Here is a 21,613-nt window from a genome sequence, read left to right as displayed (position 1 = left end):
ATCCACATGCCTTGCATTAGGGCCCCCCTTTTCAGCCCGACCCATTCTCCCACCTGACCCAGGCATGCCCCCATTTTCCCTCATGACCCCTTCTCAGACCCCTCTGAGAACCCCCTCCCAACCCCAGTCCCCTTCTCCCATCTGAGAACCCCCACCCACCCCACCCCAGTCCCCTTCTCCCATCTGAGAACCCCTCCCTTCCCCTTCTGAGAACCCCCACAACACCCCACCCCTTCTCCCATCTGAGAAGGCCCTCCCCATCCCATCTGGGAACCCCCGCAACACCCCTCCCCATCCCATCTGGGAACCCCCACAACACCCCTCTCCTCTCCCATCTGAGAACCCCCACCCCAACCTGCCTACCAGTGAGCTCCGTCGAGAGAGCCCTGTTCTCCTGCTCCCAACCTGCCTTAAAAAAAAAATTTGTGAAGCGGAGTCGCAGGCAGGCAGCGCTTCGCGTCTGCCCTGCTTGTAAAAGAAGTAAACCTCCTCGTCGTCGTCGGGCCTTTCTTCACTGGGTCCCGCCCTCGCGAAAATAGGAAGTTACCTCAGAGGAGGGCGGGACCCAGTGAAGAAAGGCCCGATGACAACGAGAAGGTTTACTTCTTTTACAAGCAGGGCAGACGCGAGGCGCTGCCTGCCTGCGACTCCACTTCACAAATTTTTTTTTTTTAAAAGGCAGAGGAGCAGCGGGAGCGGAGCACCCCTCCCCACCTGCTGACACCTGGGGCGGACCACCCCACTGCCCTGCCCTTGCTACGCCACTGCAGATCACTAGCAGCAGATCAGCAATTTCACATTCGAGTTTCTTTAACTTGTCAATTTGTCTCAGTACATCTTCCAAGTTCATCGAGATTTCTTTCAGTTCCTCTGCATTGTCACCTCGGAAAACAGTTTCTGGTATAGATAAATCTCTTACATTTTCTTCTGTAAAGACAGAAGCAAAAAATTCATTCTATCTCTCCAGTATTGCCTTGTCCTCCCTGAATGCTCCTTTTTCTCCTTTCTGATCTAAGGGCAGGAGAAGAGAGAAGCAAAGTCTGGGGGCGAGGGGAGGCAGAGGAGACAGAGTGAAGGAGCCTGGGGATAGAGTGGAAAACCCGACACCTGCTGGATTATGTATGTCTGCTGATTTGATCTACCCTGGCTTAACACACAATCAAAAAAGATTTCTTTAGGAATATGTTTCTTAGGCCAGTTTGAGAAGTTAGTCGAACTCTGTCTGAAATAATTCTACTGAAAGTAGTGGTTTTAGATGTTTTTTCCAGTTGAAGAGAGGTGTCAGATAAGACAACTTTATTTTGAATCACTGCCAGTTCTGAAATCCTAGTTCCAGAAAGCATAACCCATGGAAAGATGTTTTATTTATGGGGAAAAGAGAGGGAGGATCATAAGCTGGCAGCATTGATTCAAGACCACTTTGACACCATTGTAGATACAATTCTTAGGGTTAATTTTATAAAGCTTTTGCCTTGTGGAAAACATGTTTTACACACAGATAAGAGCTTTTATAAAACATGCCACTGTTTTCATGGACGGGAAAGGGGATGGGACTTGATATACTGCCTTTCTGTGGTTACAGTCAAAGTGGTTTACATATTATATACAGGTACTTATTTTGTTCCTGGGGCAATGGAGGGTTACGTGCTTCTTTTACAAAGCCGTGCTACTGATTCTGGGTGCGGCAAATGAGAGGAAGCCCATTCAATTCCCATGGGCTTCCTCTCATGTGCCGCACCCAGAGTCTGAGGGAGCTGCAGTGGGATTCAAACCCAATTCATCAGGATCAAAGCCTGCTGCATTAACTTACTAGGTACAGTTTGGGTGGAATGGAGGTGGAATTGCAATCTTTATATTCATCTCTAAAATACACCTGCACATTCTTAGACTACATGCACAGATCTACACCTTCTTTGGAGCAGGTAATTTGTGTACCATTGGAGTTGGATCTGAGAGCCTATTTTGCAAAGACCCAAAGGTTGCCTATGTTTTTAGAAAATAGCTTTTAAAATAGGCATCTTTTGAACTTCTCACATAGGTGTCTTATTAGAATTACTCCCCAGATAATATCCTCTCTAAAAGTGGATGGATTAAGGTATCCTACAATTTAAATTATATATATATATAATAATTTGCTCCTCCAACATTCCAGTGAGGCTACCTGCGTTCATAACCATCTCCTGACATCACTCTCCCGCAGTAGAGGCCTGCTTGCTTGACGTCAGGAGATGGTTATGAACGCAGTGACATTGGAACGTTGCAGGAGCAGCTTCAGTCCTTCCTCCACACACACCAACATCTCCACCCAGGGCCACTGAGAGACTGGGCCGGGCCCGTGGCCCCGCCCTTGCCGCCATGCTTCCCCCTCCCCCCCAAGGTTGCCACCGCTCCCCCTACACCCCCCGAGGTCGCTGCAGCCACTGCTCCCCCCTTCACCCCCCTCCTGAGGTCGCCGCTGCTCCCCCCCCTCCGTCCGCCACCGGGCCGGGCCCTCAGGGGCGTAGCCACGTGCGGGCCTGGATGGGCCCAGGCCCAGCCACTTTCCCTCCAGGCCCGCCCACCCAACACAGACCTGCCAAGTCTCCCACGAAACACGCGGCGCCAGCTCCCATTTCCGGTCACTGCTGCTTCTCCTGTTGAGCAGCAGCGGCCGCTACAAAAACAAAAAGAGCTAATTAAACATCCCAAAATGTTTTTAAAAAGCAAGCGCGGCACCGCAGGCAGCCATCAGGCATTGGCTATCGGCTCTGCAGCCGCTCCTCTTGCCTCTCATGTCACTGCCCCTGGAGAAGAACCCTGGAGGAGCGCAGCGACGTGAGAGGCGAGAGGAGCGGCTGGAGAGCCGACATCCAATGCCTGATGGCTGCCTGTGGTGCCGCGCTTGCTTTTTTAAAAACATTTCTGGTGGTTTAGTTAGCTCTTTTTGTTTTTGTAGCAGCTGTTGCTGCTCCACAGGAGAAGCAGCAGTGGCCGGAAATGGGAGCTGGTGCCGCGTGTTTTGTGGGAGACTTGGCAGGTCTGTGTTGGATGGGCGGGCCTGGATGGAAAGAAGGGGATAGAGAGAGAGACACTGGATGGAAGAATCGGGAGAGGGGGGCAGATGGATGGAAGGATGGGGAAAGAAAGAGGAAAAACAGATGGAAGGATGGGGAGAGAAAGACATGATGGAAGGATGGGGAGAGAAAGGGGGAGGTGGATGGATGAATGGATGCAGAGAGAAAGGGGAGAGACTGGAAGGATGTGGAGAGAGAAGGGACACTGAACAGAAAAGGGTAGAGAGATAGAGAGACACTGGATAGAATGAGTGGGAGAGAGACACTGGATAGAAGGATCAGGAGAGAGGGTAGATAGGTGGAAGGATGGGGAGAGAAAGAGGGAAGACGCTGGATGGAAGGGTAGGGAGAAAGAGGAGACACTGGATGGAAGGATGCAGAAAGGAAGAGGGGAGACATTGGAAGAATGGGGAGAGAAAGAGGAGAGCTGCTGGATGGAAAAATGGAGTAGAGAAAGACTGGAGAACAAGGGTGAGAAAAAGATGAAAAGCCATAGGTAGATGAAGGAAAAAGAAGGAAATTAAACCCTGCCCCCCCAGCAGCTCCACCCCTCCCAGTTCAGCAGTACCCCCCCCTCCCCAGGGGGGGAGGGGGGTCCTGAGACCAGAGAGGGGAAGGGGGTCCTGACACCAGAGAGGGAGGGGGATGGAGGGGGTCCTGAGACCAGAGGGGAGGGGGTCCAGAGACCTGAGGGGGGGGGGGGGGAGAGGGGGTCCTGAGACCAGAGAGGGAAGGGGGAGGGGGTCCTGAGACCAGAGAGGGAGGGGGGAGGTATCTCTGTCACACACACACTCTCTCTCTCTCTCTCTCTCTCTCTCTCTCTCTCTCTCTCTCTCTCTCTCTCTCTCTCTCACACACACACACACACACAGTCAGTGTCTTTCTCTCTCTCACTCTCTCACACTGTCTCTCACACACTGTCTCACACTGTATCACATTCACTCTCTGTGTCACACAGTCACTCTCAAACACTCTCTCGATCTCATACAGTCTCTCAGTCTCAAAGAGAGTCTGTGTATCGCACACATACTCTCACACTCTGTCTCACACACACTCACACACACTGTATCTGTGTGAAACACACTCTCACACTCACTGTGGCTCACATATGCACTCACACTCTCATTCTTACGCGCACACTCTCATTCTCACATGCACACTCGCACCCACACTCACTCTCTCTCTGTCACACACTCGCGCATTCACTCTCTCTCTCTCACACAGTCACTCTCACACACACTCTTTCAAACATACACACTCCAAGGAAAACCTTGCATTATTTGTGTCAGAAACGGGCCTTTTTTACTACTGTATATATATATTTTTAAGGAATTGATGACCATTCTGATCCCTGTAAAGTTTTATCGATGATCCCGTTCAACTATAACCTGTTTATTGGTCTTCACCCTTTATATCGCTCTTCTGTTTCAGTTCAATAGAGAGTATGGGTTTTAGTTTAATAGGGTGTATGTGGAAAGGAAAGATGCTTTGCTTAGTTCTATAAATCAGCAAGTTGTGGAGTTTCAGAAAGAAAGGTAATAAATTTATAACCGGCCTCAGTAAATTAATGTTCACATTGAGTTACAAATAAACATGCAGAATGAAAATATATTTGAATGATAAATCTCATAAAATGCATAAAATGTTACAATGCGTAGTCCACCTAGTCTAAAGGAGGTAATCCTATCAATGGATGCCTCATTTTAGGTGCCTAAATGCCACGTGTTGAGAGCCTATTCTATATAGGTACCTGGGCAGTCAGATTCACCGGTATCAGGGTGCCTAAAATCTAGGTGCCTGTAGTTACACTAGTTCTTCCCAAACATGTCCTGGAGGCAATGTATGCAAATTGATCTTATGAATATTTATTGCGGATATCCTGAAAACCTAAATTCACTGATCTAGGGACTGTTCCTACCTAGAGGACTATCATCCCATATTTTAGATAAGAAAGTCATCCTGGGGAAAAGGCTTCTAGAGGGAGAAGAAATCTGGGGGAAGGTTTTTAAACTGTATACGGAAATGGATAGAAAGCTTGAAGTGACTTGGAGAGGAGATTATGTGAGTGTAGAATTATAGCATTTTTAAATAATGATGCTCTAGTTCAAGAAGAGTTATGGGTAACATTTTATTGGAAAGAAAACAGATGCACATACCTCCAGATTCTATAAAGCACGACTTAAGTTGCACGCTCAAAACCGGTTATATTCTGGATTTGCATGCATAACTTAATTAGCTAACAAGCCAGTCAGTGCTAATAATTGCTAATTAACAAGCATTAATTAGAATTTATGCACACAACTGTTCAAGTGTATTCTGTAAAGTGATGCATGTAAATTCTAAGCTGCATATTTGAAAAGGGGGCATGGCTATGGGCTGGTGAAACGGGCTGGTCATGGGCATTTCTAAAATCTATGTGCGTTGTTATAGAATACATCTGATCTGTGTCTAATTTAGGCATCAGCATTTACATCAAGTTTTACTTGGTGTAACTGTCCATGACTAAATTTAGCTGCACGGTTGGCGCTCAGCGTATTCTATAAACTGTGCTAAAATTTAAGTGTATTCTATAAAGTATACTTTTACAGAATACGTCTAGGGGTATTTCATTTTCACGCTGATCTTTTAAGCGTGATATGTAGAATTTAGTCCATATTTTATAAAATATGTGCATACTTTAGGTACTCACATTTAAGCCGGTTCCGCAGCAGCAACAACAAATGTCAGTGACCTCAATCTAGATGCTATTTCTGAATGTTTTGAGCAAGTATTTATTAAAGACGCATAGGTACCCAGGTATCTTTATCAAATAGGCTGCAGAGAGACACACTTTTGCCCTTCACTCATGGGTAAATGTTTACAAACATTAACACTGTAGGACAAAGCAACGGGTAAGTGGTTGCAACCAGGCAGGAAGTAATTGTTGTAATGTGAAGATTAACTGGATTGGCTGTAATGTGCCTTCACCATTTTGAAGTTAATTGTATAATTGGGCACCCACACTTAAGCACCACTTGCTTTCAGCTTAGTTTTTTGCTTTATTAGTAAAATAAGTGACTTATACTAATAAAGAGGCCCTTTTAATGGACATTAGCATGTGCTTTGCTTTTTAATTATGTATTTCTGATATAGTTACCTAATTAGTACGATCTACATTAGGGTGCTTCAAATTGTAAACAGTAGATGCAGAATCAAACCAAAGACTACTCTGTCAGCACAGAGTTGGCCTATTTTGCATTGATCCAAACTTGCATAAAGCCTCAGCTCTCTTTCTTAGTAAACCCCCCCCCCCCCCCAACTGTTCTACACCCTTTCAGTTCTGCTTGTGTGATCAACTGGACAAGCTGAAATTTCTCTCTTCAAACATAATCTTTTTTTTTTTCACTGATGTGAACATTCAAGTGTGTGATTTATTATTTTAAAGAAAGAAGCATAAAAAAGAACCAATTTGCAGATCTGATTCAGTTCTTCTCAAAGCCTATGAGAGCAATTTTATGTGCCAGGGCATTCTTAGTGCTAATTCTATAACAGCTTAAAGGTGTGCCTAAACCATTATAGAATACTAGCTGCTTTGTCATGCCAAAAATTAGGCTCGCCAACTTATGTAAATGGCTGGTGTAGGTTGACTCCCCTAAGTGCAACAATCAGCTCATACAACTGAGTTGCATGTTGCTGATGATATGCCCATGCTCAGCCCATGGCAACACCCCTCTAGCAGTTGCACTCTGTGGATTAGGTGCACTGTTTATAGAATAGTGACAAACATTTCCAATTATTGGTGCCAGTCTCATGCGTAAGTGCTAGTATTTCTATAAATTTGACATGCTGTTGGCACCTATATTTAGGCGCCAGATTATAGAATAAGGATGCATGATATTATTTTAGATGAAGACTCAGAACTTCTTACTGCATACCATTACCATAAGGCACTATTGTCCAAAACATATTGGGAAAGAAAGAATACCAAAACATTTATTTATAAAATTTTATATACTGCCAAACTGACACATCATTTTAGGTTGACTACAACAAAACAACATAAAATACAATAAATCAAAATAAAATCTGCATAAGAACAAAAATTGCATATACAAAGCCAATATGTAAAAACTATGAGCTGTCATCTAGTAGAAATACTTAAAATAGCTCACTTGTATTATCTTAAAAGACGAAGCCTACATTGGGTACAAGAACTTCCCAAGGGTATTATAAAATTTTGAATCTGATTATAGGATGGTATGTATTGAAAGAACTGTAAAATTGTTTGAGTTTCTTCTTCCTCAGTCCAAATAATAAATATGTGATCAATATACTGGTAGTATTTTAGGGGTGTGGTCTGATATGTATTTATCTCATTTATACCCCACAGTTTCCCAGAAATGTTTTCAGAAATGTCTCTTCGAGGTTAGCATATTGAGGTTCTGCCCTGGTGCCCATCGCAGTACCCATGATTTGTAGGTAGATATCATTGTTAAAGGGGAAATAGTTGTGAGTTAGAATAAATTTGATTAATTTTGTAATAGTTTCTGGTGATTATTGATGGTCCAGTGTGGATGTAACAAAGATCTGGGTTTTCTAGCCCATTATAAACCATGACATTTCACTGCTTTGTCACCCTCTGATCACCATGCATATCTTCCTGTCCCTCATCCTCTCAGCTTCTCTGTTTCTTATCTAGCCCACCCCTCCCTCATCCTTTCAGACTGTCACTGAAATACTTTGATGTTTCACTTATATATGCTGTTACTTATCAAAATTTGCTTATTTCTGATCTGACGAAGAAGGGCTACCTTCGAAAGCTAATCAAAAAATGTATTGTTGGTCCAATAAAAAAGGTATCATCTTATTTTCTTTTCTATGTTTTATTCTATTTCTATTGACTGCTTTTAGAAGTAGACTAACACGGCTACCACATCTCTCTACTTTAAATTTAATTTTAAACCTCTGAAGTTATTGGAGCTTTGTGGGTTGTCTTCCATTTTGCTTCAGGACTTGACTACCCTGTCCTTGCACTGTAGAGTCACTGTTTTGGGAGGGATTAGAACAGGGGTACACAACCCATCCCCGAGGGCCAAAAAAAGTCTGGTTTGCAAGGTTCTTATGCATATATCTATGAAAATTTAGACCAGATTGTGGCCTTGAAGGACTGGAGCTGTACACCTGGAATGTGAGCTTTTTACAGAGTACATCAGATTTGAAAAGAAAGTAACTGTACACTTTTGGGGAGCTGTATAACATGGAAGAGTTCTTGGATTGGCAATGTTGCAGTTTCTCTTTAAAGTAAAAACTGTATTGGGGTGTAACTTTTAGAAAGTGAGACTCGCGCCTTTTTTACACATTGTATAGTGTTTATTCATTTTACTAAATACTGCAGTTTTTAATAGTTTTATTTCAGGATGGATCTTTTTTGTACTTTACTAGGTAGTGCCAAAAACAGAATGCAAGTCACACTTGTCTATAAATGTGTTTAATTTATTAGGAAATAATAAACACATAACTTACCAAATCCAACATTTTGATTTATTCAAGAAATTTTGATTTTATATTAATTTTCCAGATGTATCCTACACATGCTTACAATGATAGAGCCCCTACTTCTTTTAGTATTCATCTAGAAACCACATTCCAGCCTCAAAACCGCATGATTGCTTCATACTTGCAAATTGCCTGAATTCTAATGGAAAAAAATACCCAGAAAGCCTGATAGGCCCATACTAGATGCTTATATTTCACTTTTAAAATAGTCTATTCATCTGAAACTGTCAATCATACTTTTATTATTGAGAATGAAGGATGATCTAATTGTAGTTGTAATAGCCCCTGGAATTCAAACACTAATTTTCCTCAAATATACATATCTTGTTTGTCAGACGTATGCATGATCACCCATGCAGGTCAAAGTGCTGCTTCTTTGTTTAGAAAATTTGTTTGTTGAGAAATTATGTTCAGGAGTTTTCATTATATTGTTATTGATAATATCTCAATTTGTACTGAAATCCAATCTACATTCAAGACTGTTTAGACAAGCAAAACCCTGCCTATGCTAAATCTTTGAGACAATATAACAAATATATTGAATTCATGTCAATATTTGCTAAATCTTTTTTTTTTTTGTCTGTTCTCAGATTTTATTTATGTTGAATGTGCATAGTCTAATTTCTGAGACCAAGATTCAAGATGGGTTTGAGTGGTTGAAGCATTGTTCGAGCTCTGTGAACATCTGAAATTTGGCCTCCAATACATTCAGATTCTAAAGGGAGAGGTCATTGAATCTATTAATGTTGATCTCTTCTGGCTCAATGGAGCATTATTATACATTCATGTTTACCCAGACTTTTGCCTCTTTTTCTCATGCTTTTCTGTATGTGAGCACTTCAAAGGCTTTTCAAGGGCATGTTGCCCTAAAAATGGATCTGGAGGGAAAACTGGAATGGATTCAGTATCTTGGCATCTGTAGATCTATCAAGGCATCTGTAGAGTTATTCACAGAAACTAACCTGGCTAAAATCTCTGTTTCAGGTGTGTCAACAGCAGTTTGTGTCAATTTATTTCAACAAACTATGCTGACGTTAGTGTTTTGCGAGTTCCAATAAATATTACACTAGAATGGTTGCCTTTAATATGGCCTTTCCAATTTTGGAATCCAATTTGTCTGTTCATGCTAGAAGTACTTAATTAAATTTGTATAAATCTTTGAAGTATGAAGGGCAACTGACTTCAGTGTAAGTGGAAGACACTATGTTCTTTAAAGAAAATCTTATGTTGAGTTGTCAGACTCAAAATGTTGTTAAATTGAGGAATTTAAGAGTAATTTTCCAGTTCTGAGAAATATCTCCAGTTGATCTCTTCTCAAGATAAATTAATGAGAGTTTACGAATTCCAGAAGAAATTTATCCTATTACAGCAGTTTGTTATTTATCTCATCCAGAAATATGCAGAGACATCTGAAGTGCAGAATGGAAGAGCTTCAATAAACTTGATATGAACTAAAGAGGAAAAGTATTTAGGAAAAGCAGCTTACTTGTCACATTTACTTTTTCAGAAGAACTTGTTTTGGATTTTTTTGTATAAAAAAGTGAACATTTTTCAAAGTCTTGCTTAAAGGAAGGAAAGGAGGGACAGAGGAGATATAAGATGTTTAAATATTTGAAACAATATTTTTTCACTGATGGGGAGCAATGGAACTAGAGGACATGAATTGAGGTTGTAGGGTGGTAGGACCAATATCAGGAAATACTTTTTCACAGAGAGGGTTGGTAGATGCCTGGAATTCTCTCCTGGTGGAGGTAGTAGGGACAAAAACTGACAGAATTCAAAAATACCCAGGATAAATGCGGAGGATCTCTATATAGAAGGAGGAGGGAAGGGAAAGGGAAATGAGACTTGATATACCGCCTTTCTGAGGTTTTTGAAACTACATTCAAAGCGGTTTACATATATTCAGGTACTTATTTTGTACCAGGGGCAATGGGAGGGTTAAGTGACTTGCCCAGAGTCACAAGGAGCTGCAGTGGGAATCGAACTCAGTTCCCCAGGATCAAAGTCCACTGCACTAACCACTAGGCTACTACTAGGAGGGAATCAAAACAAAACTTAAATGACCTCCACACTTTAAACAGGGCATAGAGGGGTGTAACCTGCATGGATTGGCAAGTACAACCCTAAACAAAGACATAAAGGGGTGAAACCTGCATGGAGTAGCAGGTACGATCTAGCCACCTTATTGGGCAGACTAGATGGAGTTTTTCTAAGGTGTTTTTTTTTCTTTCACTTATTTTGTTTTCCTGTTAAGTTTGATTTTGCTTCTTAAGTTTTCAGTGTTGGTGGGAAAAATAGGCTTTTAGAAGTGCCCCAGCCTGTGATTGAAAGATATACCTCTCAGATAAACACAAGATCTGTGTAATCTGACTGTGATAAAATACCTGTAAGAGCAGAAGGAATTGAACTATTTATGCTTAAACAATCTCTAACTGCTTCAACAGATGAGTCAAAGTCTGAAAAAATAAGTTCTTTGACAGCTAAGAAATTCTACAGTAGAAGTCCAAAAATCCAGACCTCTTGGGGATCATGTCTGTCCAGATTTTTGGAATTTCTGGGTTCTCAGGCAGGTTTTTCTGGCTTCTTTCCTCCCACTCCTGGCCCTGCCCATTTGCTCCCTCTCTAACCTGAAGTCCTGAAGTCTTCGTAGACTTCCTATGCAGACTTGGGTGCATAGGGAGAGGAATGGCCAGTAGGAAAAAGGAGATTATGATGCCCCTGTATAAGACTCTCTTTTTCCACACAGATGTATTGATGCCCCAAACAGATGTCAGCTTGTGATTATAGAAGCTGATACTGTGATAGAATACAAGATCTCCTGAACAGATAGAATAGTGGCAGAGGGAAGGAGATCACCAGATTCGTAAGATCTGTGATAGCAGACTGAGTGAACCAAGTGTTCCTTTTCTGCTGATGTAGTTGATGTTGTTTTGTATGTTCTTCGTTAACAAATTTTATATGTACAGGCTGAGGAGAAAAGTGTATCTCCATACAGTTTTGTTGTTGTTTTCGCAGCATTTTAACGTGAAATTTTACAGCTTTGTTGTTATCTGCCTTTGTGTTGCGAGTGGAATGAGATTATCTTTAAACATGGTGAAGTTAGACTTTTCACATGACAACCCAGCGATTTTCTCACATTCAAAAATGTTTGCACTGTAAAACTACCATTATTTGGGGAAAAAAAGGGGGGATACCTGCTTACTGTTAATGATGTCACAGAGATGTAGACTTATGCAAGCAATCATTTGTATTTGATAAGCTCGTAATGAATCACTACTTAACTGTTTTTCTCTATGATTCCCCAATGTGTCTGTAACACATGAACCTTATTCGACTATAACATCACTCTGTATTTGTTTCTCTACCGGAGTTGGGGAATGCCTTCACGGTACTATGTAAGCCACATTAAACCTGCAAATAGGTGGGAAAATGTGGGATACAAATGTAATAAATAAAGAAATAATATGATAATTTACAGATAATTTCTTTAAAAGTATTTTGAATTTGAACAGTAATCGTGGCAAGGTGTTTATAGTGGACAAAGAGGGACATTTTCAAAAGAAACGTCAAAGTTGGGATTTGGACGTTTTACAAAGACGTCCAAATTCAGAGGAGGGGAGAAGGTAATTTTTGAAAAAAGATGGACGTCCATCTTTCAGTTCGAAAATACCAAGGACGTCCTGTGATTTGGATGTCTTTGTGATTTGGATGTCCTTGTTTTTGGTCCATTTTCGAACAAAAAAACGTCCAAATGCAAGACATCCAAAACAGAGGAGGAGTGGCTTAATGGTTACTCAGCGGGCTTAGATCCTGGCAACATGAGTTCAATTCCCACTGCTGCTCCTTGAGACTTTGGGCAAGTCAAATACAGAAAGGGCATTTTTGGATATGACATCTAAGTCTGAATTTGGTCGTTTTTTGTAAAATGTCCAAAATCAGAAAAGGAAAGGTCATTTTCTACAAAAAAAGTCCCTCTTTTCCTTTTGAAAGTGCTGTTTGGAAAAATGTTTTGTGATTTGGGGGAGTAAGGGGAGGTGATCCTCGAGGCCCTCCAGTGGTCATCTGGTCATTTAGGGCACCTCTTGTGTGTAGTAGAGGAGTAACCTAGTGATTAGTGCAGCAGACTTTGATCCTGGGGAAGTGAGTACAATTCCCACTGCAGCTATTTGTTATAAAAACAGGTCTATCTCAAAACGTCTTAGTCTTGGACGTCTTTGTTTTGTTCCATTTTTCGCTGAAAGACGTCCTTGTCTTAGGAACACCGAATTCCCACCTTGAACACATCCCTGGCACGCCCCCTTGAGATTTGGGCGTCCTTCTGACGGACTGCAGTTGGAGACGTCCAAAATCGGGTTTTGATTATACCAATTTGGACGTCCCTGGGAGATGGACGTCCATGTTCCAATTTGTGTCGAAAGATGGATGCCCATCTATTTCGAAAATGAGCCTGCAAATGAGAATCCAGACATTGTGTGAACAAGGTTTCGAAGCAAAGGCAGTAGTGGTTGTGTATTATCTTAAGAACTGGAAGCTCATTACTGTGAAGAAAATTTGGCGGTGTGACTGCAAAATTCTGACACATTCAGGCTTATTTTCAAAAGAGAAGGGCACCCATCTGTCGACACAAATCGGGAGATGGGCGTCCTTCTCTCAGGGTCACCCAAATTGGCATAATCGAAAGCCGATTTTGGGTGTCCCCAACTGCTTCCCATCGCAGGGACGACCGAAGTTCCAGGGGGCGTGTCAGAGGCTTAGCGAAGGTGGGACTAGGGTGTGCCTAACAGATGGGCGTCCTCGAGCAATAATGGAAAAAAGAAGGGTGTCCCTGACGAGCACTTGGCCTGGCCGACTTGGTCCATTTTTTCTTACGACCAAGCCTCAAAAAGGAGCCCGAACTGACCAGATGACCACCGGAGGGAATTGGGGATGATGACTACTACTACTACTACTTATCATTGTTAAAGTGCTACTAGACGTACGCAGCGCTGAACACTTGAACATGAAGAGATAGTCCCTGCTCGACAGAGCTTACAATCTAATTAGGACAGACAAACAGGACAAACAAGAGAAGGGAATATTAAAGTGAGGATGATAAAATAAGGGTTCTGAACAAGTGAATAAGAGTTAGGAGTTAAAAGCAGCATCAAAAAGGTGGGCTTTTAGCTTAGATTTGAAGACCGTCAGAGATGGAGCTTGACGTACCGGTTCAGGAAGTCTATTCCAGGCATATGGTGCAGCAAGATAAAAGGAGTGGAGTCTGGAGTTAGCAGTGGAGGAGAAGGGTGCAGATAAGAGATTTACCCAGTGAACAAAGTTCCCGGGGAGGAATGTAGGGAGAGATGAGAGTGGAGAGGTACTTAGGAGCTGCAGAGTGAATGCACTTATAGGTCAGTAAGAGGAGTTTGAACTGTATGCGGAAACGGATAGGAAGCCAGTGAAGTGACTTGAGGAGAGGGCTAATATGAGCATAACGACACTGGCGGAATATTAGTCGTGTAGCAGAATTTTGAACAGATTGAAGAGGAGAGAGATGGCTAAGTGGGAGACCTGTGAGAAGCAAGTTGCTATAGTCTAAGCGAGAGGTGATAAGAGTGTGGATGAGGGTTCTGGTAGTGTGCTCAGAAAGGAAAGGGCAAATTTTGCTGATATTATAGAGAAAGAAACGACAGGTTTTAGCAGTCTGCTGAATATGTGCAGAGAAGGAGAGGGAGGAATTGAAGATGACCCCAAGGTTTCGAGCTGATGAGACAGGAAGGATGAGAGTGTTATCCACAGAAATAGAGAATGGGGGAGGAGGAGAGGTTGGTTTAGGGGGAAAGATGAGAAGTTCAGTCTTGGTCATGTTTAGTTTCAGATGGCACTGAGACATCCAGACAGCAATGTCAGACAGGCAGGCTGATACTTTGGCCTGGATTTTGGCTGAGATTTCTGGTGTGAAGAGGTAGATCTGGGAGTCATCAGCGTAAAGATGATACTGAAAACCATGGGATGAGATCAGAGTACCAAGGGAAGAAGTATAGATGGAGAAAAGAAGAGGTCCCAGGACAGATTACTGAGGTATACCAACTGACAGTGGGATAGAAGTAGAGGAGGATCCACTAGAGTATACACTAAAGGTACGCTGGGAGAGATAAGTAGAAAACCAGGAAAGAACAGAGCCCTGAAATCCAAGTGAGGACAGCGTATCGAGGAGTAGGCTGTGATCAACAGTGTCAAAAGCAGCAGATAGATCAAGAAGGATGAGGATAGACCTTTGGATCTGGCCAGGAACAGATCATTGGAGACTTTAGCAAGCGCTGTTTCAGTTGAATGAAGGGGGTGAAAGCCAGATTGAAATGGATCAAGAATAGCTTGAGATGAAAGAAAGTCAAGGCAATGGCGGTGAACAGCACGTTCAAGTATCTTGGATAGGAAAGGGAGGAGGGAGATGGGGCGATAGTTGGATGGACAGGTAGGGTCCAATGAAGGTTTTTTAAGGAGTGGTGTGACTATGGCATGTTTGAAGGCATCAGGAACAGTCGCAGTGGACAGTGAAAGATTGAGGATATGACAGATAAAAGAGATGACAGTAGGAGAGATAGTGTTAAGTAGATGGGTGGGAATAGGATCAGAGGAACAGTTAGTTTCGAGGATGACCTCCCCTGACCTCCCCCAGTGATGACTAACCCTCTCCCACCCTGAAAAAAACAACTTAAAAAACTTTTTTTGCCAGCCTCAAATATACTCAGGTCCATCGCAGCAGTATGCAGGTCTCTGGGGGGGGGGGGGGGGGGAGGTTTGTGTGTGTCAGTGGAGGCATAGCGAAGGCGTGGTTGTTCTTCTTTCAAACATTTTGAACGTCCTGAACTGCCCCCCCCCCCCCCCCACAGGGACAGCCAAATTTGATGTCGACCATCTCTTAAGGTCGACCTAAATGTTGAGATTTGGGTGTCCCCAACCGTATTATCGAAATGGAAGATGGCCGCCCAACTTTTTTCGATAATACGGTTTTCCCTGCCACTTCGCGGGAATGTCTTGCGAGGACGCCCTCAGGAAAACTTGGGCACCCCGTTCGATTATGCCCCTCATTGTTAATTGTATTGTTTGAATGACATTATTTTGCTGTGTTTTAGTTCAAACACTTAACATGCAAAAATTGCTGGGTAGTAATTCTAAAATATCAGTACTATGAATATAGGTTAAGATAAGTAAATGTTGTTTAATAGTAATATTTATGATGACTAAATAAGTACATAAAATTTCACATTGAAATTCAAAGTAGTTGCTGAGAAAACTGCAAAATAACTGTAGGGGATTACTTTTTTTAACCTCACCTGTAGATTGAGGTTCGTGACGTTTTCATTTGAAGATCTTTGATTTTTATTTGTTTGGTATAACCATCATTTGCTTAGAGCACCTGTTTTTTTTTGTTTGTTTTTTTTACTTTTGATATTTTAAGTTTTTGCATTCCACAAGATCTTTTAAAAGAGTTTTCATTGCTGAAATTTCTAAATAACATTCAAAAGAAAACAAAGTTCCAAGTGACAAAGTAGAAAAAGGTAATAAAAGTTAGCAAATGTCCCATACAATGATTGAAGAAGAGCAGTGTATTCACATAAATTGCAAAAAAATGGAAATCTCAGAGAATATGCTCAAATCATTCACACTTGTCCTTATATCAAACATCCCATTCAGTCAGTTGGAAGAGTGGTAGCAGAAAGCGTCTTCTGACCCACTGTATTATCCCCCACTGACCTAGCTTGAAGAAATCCTTTAAAGTGGGAGGTGTCATAACAAATGAGTCCTTCCTCAAGACTTGATTATATACTTCCTAGAAACTTAAGAAACTCATCCCCAAAGCCTAAGTCACATCTGGAAATACATTAACTTTAGGTTCACGAAACATAGCATCCTTAAACTTAAACAATTCTAGAGCTGTTTCCCTGTAAGTACTTACATACTTATATGTACTTATGGAGGACATTAAGAAGGTGACTTCAGTGCAGCTCTAGTGGTGTTCTCAGCTGAGGTCCAATAAACTGTGCAGATTTTTTTCTGCTGACATTTACTCCGTTACTATGTTAATAGGTATAGCAGCATAACCATTTTTTCTGTAAAAGATACCAAGGTGATTTCTCTCCCCTATCATCCTCTATTCAACCAGCCTGACATACAAAAGACCCAAGCAACAGCAGGCGAGGAACTAGGACTTCTAATAAAGGACATCTTAAATTTCAAATACCAAAATAACTGTATTAACAGGAAAATTTAGCTGATACCTTTTTTTTCTCCGAGAACAAGCAGGCCTTTGTATTCTCACAGCTGGGTGACGCCATCCAACCGAGCCTGGTGGTAATGTCAGTGAACTTTCTAGCAGTGTCCCACCACTCATACATTGGTGTCTTCTACCCGAAGCATGAGTTTGGGTCTATCGGTCTTTGTTTTTCTGCGGTGCCGGGAGGATGCTTCTTCATGTTCTCATGTGCCTCCCTTGCTGGTTTTTGGTCCTGGTGGTTAGGGTGGTGGACTTTGGTCCTGGGGAACTGAGGAACTGAGTTCGATTCCCACTTCAGGCACAGGCAGCTCCTTGTGACTCTGGGCAAGTCACTTTAACCCTCCATTGCCCCATGTAAGCCGCATTGAGCCTGCCATGAGTGGGAAAGCGCGGGGTACAAATGTAACCCAAAAAAATTATTTTTACCCTATTTTCCTTTAGTGTTTCGGCTCTTAAAGTTTCTTTTATTTTCTTTGTTGCTAGGCCCTTTTAGGCTGTAGCCTCAACCTCAATTTGAACACTGACCCTTTTTTCCAATCAAAATTGAGTATTTTAATTTGACTGCGATCCTTTTCTCGATGTCTAAAGGTGCGCCCAGTGTAATTGAGTGATTTCAAAGATGGACTCACACAGCTGGTGCATTGGGGGCCTTGGACCTGGCCATGAGCCAGACTCTTGTGAAATTTGATTACTGAGCCTAGTTTAACAATGCTGTTATAAACACTACAGTTCCATTGGTTGGTGTGTAGAGGGAAAAAGAGAATGAAGTGTTTATATAAATGAGAATTTGTAGATAATTTTGTATTTTATACTAGAACTATGAGAGCTTTTTTTATTGTGAGATTAGTCTGTGATGAGCCATACTGCTTTCTTGTGACAACCTGTAGTAAATTTCATAGACCTATTTCAGCTGAAAATACAATTAATTATTGATTGAAGTTTCCGTTCCACAGTCATAATTGCTTAATAGTGATATGAGAGTCAGTACTTTTTAGAGTCACTGAATGAACCATTTCTGATCATTTTTATTTGATTAAAAGTTTCCATTCCTTGGTTTCCTTACTCTGTGGTTTACTGAGTGACAGTGGTGCTCATTTTCAAAGCACATAGACTTACAAGGTTACATGGTTACATATGCAACTTTGTAAGTCTATGTGTTTTGAAAATGAGCCTCTGTGTTTTCTTGTCTTGTGAGAGAGGGAGTCATAAAATGATGAGGCTGAAAAGGATCTTGGGTTGTCATCTAGTTTATTACTTAGCTCTTAAACAGCCCATATGGGTTTAAAATTGGGCATATCCCTTATATGTTTAATGAGTTGTGATAGAATTTAATTATTATTGACACACAGCAGTTTATGTAAGTTCCTCCGTATTTCTTGGCAGTAGAGATTAACAAAATATTATATAGGGTAATATATTTTATTGGATTAACCTTCAGGCTGACAAACTAGATTGATTTTTTTTTCATAGAATTCTAACTATAAAAGCAATTCTGTAATCTAGGCACCCATATTTTATGCACCCCTTGCACACATAAATGTCTACAATACTAGCACTTACATGGGCATGTGTGCATATGGTCATATAAATTCTAGCAGAGTGCCTAAGTGCAATTCTGCAAATACCTGCTTAACTTACATAGGGGCCCTTTTACAAAGCTGCAGCCGGCAAATGGCTAATTTTGTATTTTCTGCATTAATGGCCATTCGCTAATGTTGCCATTAGCACATGACCATTAGCATATGGGGCCCTATCACCACCCATTTTGTTGGTGGTAAGGGCTTACATAATAATCATGTGCTAATCAGACATGCACACTCTCCACCCTGGACACGCCCCCCTCCCAAAAATAAAATTTATTTTTTAGCATGTGTGTAGTGTGTGCATTTCGGGATTTTACTGTGTGATGCCTCATTGTGCCCCTGGTAAGTCCTTTTAAGATGTGGTAAGCACACCTTAGTGCTTACTTTAGCTTGATAAAAGGGCCTCATATTGTGTATTTGCAAGGGGGCATACACATGCCCACTTAACACACATAACTTTGAGAATAGGTTAACTGAGTCCCTGGGCATTTAGACTCCCACACTTAACTGAACCTAAGCAACTAGGTTTCATAATAGAATACTAGTATACCCCAATATCAGCATGCCTAACATTTAGGCGCTCACAGTTAGCTGAAGTGGCTGGTGGAAATGTGGGCGCCTAAATGAAACCTAGTTGCTTAGGTTCTGTTATAGAAAAAGCTCTTATCATACAACCTTGAGGCACCTAAATAGAGGGTATTACATCTTTGTATAGAATTATACAAAGTTATAGAATTGCCTCCTATGCACATTAAAAGACAACAAATGGCCTGAAATGTACAAAAATGCCAGTATTTCAGGATTGTACATTCTTCTTCTTATTATTTTAGCATGAAGGGCCTATTTGCAAAAAAAGGTTTTACAAAATATTTTTATGAAGATAAACTTTCACACATAGTCTGCTACATGTGAAGGTTTACAAAAATTCTGTAAGGAACTGCTGCACAGTGCATTATACAAGCAGCTATTTAATGTAGAATTTAGTGAACACAGGCAAGTAAAAATCTATTCATGAGATGATTAGTACAAAAAAAAAGGTAATGGCACCTCAAAAAGTCCTCTTGCGTGAGTTCTGAAATGTTTGTTCATTATAACATAAAAGATCTTACATTCCTCAGTAGTTCTGAATGTCCCTTCTATTGTCCTGAACATAGGATCCTTGATGCAGTGCTCCTCTTTTGCTCATTGCTCATCCCAAAATACAGTCAAACAATATGTTAATTTTGTCCACTAAAAGGCGTGATGTTATATTTTAACATTCATTTCCAAGCATTTAAGTGGACTAACATGACAAGTATAATGCTTTATATAATACGTTTGTCTTAAATTAAAGAATTTTCTAAAAGCCGTGGCTAAAAGAAATACTTTCTTAACTACAGTGTGCAAAATCCTTTTCTCTGGCAGTTTTTATGTTGAAAAAAAACTGTAAAAGTCATTGGCAAAAATATTTAAACTAGTATAAATCAATAAACACTAAATCATTTTTTGTCCTAGATCACTACCCATGTGGATAAAGAAAGAGTGAGATACTATCAGGATGATGATAATCAGACCCTCCAAGATTTGGTCAAAAAAGAGAAGATGGGGACAGCAGAGGACCAAAGCAGACTCTTCATGCGAATGGCATCTAAGGTAAATTATACTGTATATAATAAATGTATTCTGACTTTTTATTACACAGTAGTTTCTGGCATTAAGAAATGAAACATCACCTAAGAATAGGTTGATTAAACAACCTGTATTGATGTGCTTCCTTTTCTTCACTTAGAAGTATTGTCCAATTACTCAACTTGTTCTTTGCACAGGTCTGTTTAAGTTTTGACCTGTGCAACTTGCCTATAGCTTACTGGCTAGAAAGTAAATGGTGTTATAAAATTTGACTATGAAAGAGCGTTTCAAAGAGCCTCAGGCTCCAATTTTATTTATTAGCATTAGTTTGTTGTTCAGGATTGGAGAGTCAGTTAATAAAATCCTTTTAAGGCCTGATTTTATAATAGGATGTGTATGTGAGAAGTCCTAACAGACACTACTAGTTGGAAGCCTGTGTGAACTTACATGTTCAGTACAATGGAAAACCTTTATAAGATTACCCCTTTATTGCATTGCAGTTTTGTAATATGCATTATCTGTCGACAGACACACAGCGCTGGGACAGAAGTGTTGTCCTAGAGCTCAGAACGTCAGAGTTCTGATCATGCATGGGCCTTGCTGCTTGCAGCAGTCCTGGGCTCCTCAAATTTGTTTTTTCCTGCTCAGCCAAACAGCCGCATTAAAAAAAAAGGTCTACTGTGTTGTTATTTCTGATGCTGTTTTCGTTGTGTTTACTTCATTTTTTTTTTCTTGTAAAAGAAGACTATTGGACTCATTTTACTTTTCAGATGTTTTTCTATGCTGCTCATCTGCAGTGAGTCCAAATTTCAAGGAGGCTTGTTGGGGGCGTGTTAAGAATGGGATTGGGCATTCCTTAGACTGACGTTTTTCAAAACAAAACTAAGATGTTTTGAGCTAGACCTGTTTTTATAATGAATAAGGTACAAAAAGGTGCCCTGAATGACCAGATGACTACTGGAGCTAGCTAGGCCTGTTTTTAAAATGAATAACTAATAATGAAGAGTCAGTCCCTAAATGTACTGGTGAAAAACAATGGGTTACAACAGTTTTCAGCAGTACATTTAGGGATTGACTCTTCATTATTAGTTTCCATTTTTTGTCTCTCCCTTGGAGATTTTTTGATAGTGTTTAAAATGAATAAGGCACAAAAAGATGACCACTGGAGGGAATCAGGGATGACCCCCCCCCCCTACCACCCCCAAAAATGTGTATAAAACTATGACTTACCAGCCTCTATGACAGCCTCAGATGTTATAACCAGGTCTATTAGAGCAGCATGCAGGTCCCTGGAGTAGTGTAGTGGTCTGTATAGTGCACTATGGAGTGGAGGACTCGGTTCCCTATTGCTCTCTACCTGTCACACTTATGGTGTTACCAAAGCCCTACCCATATTTAGGTGCCCCCTTCACCCATAAGGGCTATTGTAGTGGTGTACAGTTGGGGGCAGTAGATTTTGGGTGGGTTTTGGAGGGCTCAGGGGACAAGATAAGGGAGCAAATGTGAGTTGTGTACCTGGCAACATTTTTATGAAGTGCCCCTTAGGGTGCCTCATTGCTCTCCTGGGATGTCTGGGG

General features: G+C 41.2%; 1 protein-coding gene across 2 annotated transcripts in view; it reads left to right on the top strand.

Annotated features, from left to right (window-relative positions):
• The window catches only part of CWF19L2 (CWF19 like cell cycle control factor 2), a 346,427-nt gene that overhangs the window by 166,763 nt on the left and 158,051 nt on the right, over positions 1-21,613 (top strand). For both annotated transcript variants that reach the window (XM_030200257.1, XM_030200256.1), the window contains exon 13: positions 19,923-20,060. In XM_030200257.1, coding sequence (XP_030056117.1) covers positions 19,923-20,060 — 138 coding nt within the window. The remainder of the gene's footprint in view (positions 1-19,922; positions 20,061-21,613) is intronic.

This window comes from Microcaecilia unicolor, chromosome 4 (genome assembly GCF_901765095.1).
Source record: "Microcaecilia unicolor chromosome 4, aMicUni1.1, whole genome shotgun sequence".
NCBI classification, from domain to species: Eukaryota; Metazoa; Chordata; class Amphibia; order Gymnophiona; family Siphonopidae; genus Microcaecilia; species Microcaecilia unicolor.
Note: the sequence above shows the minus strand (reverse complement) of the source record. Positions and strands in the feature narration are given on the sequence as shown.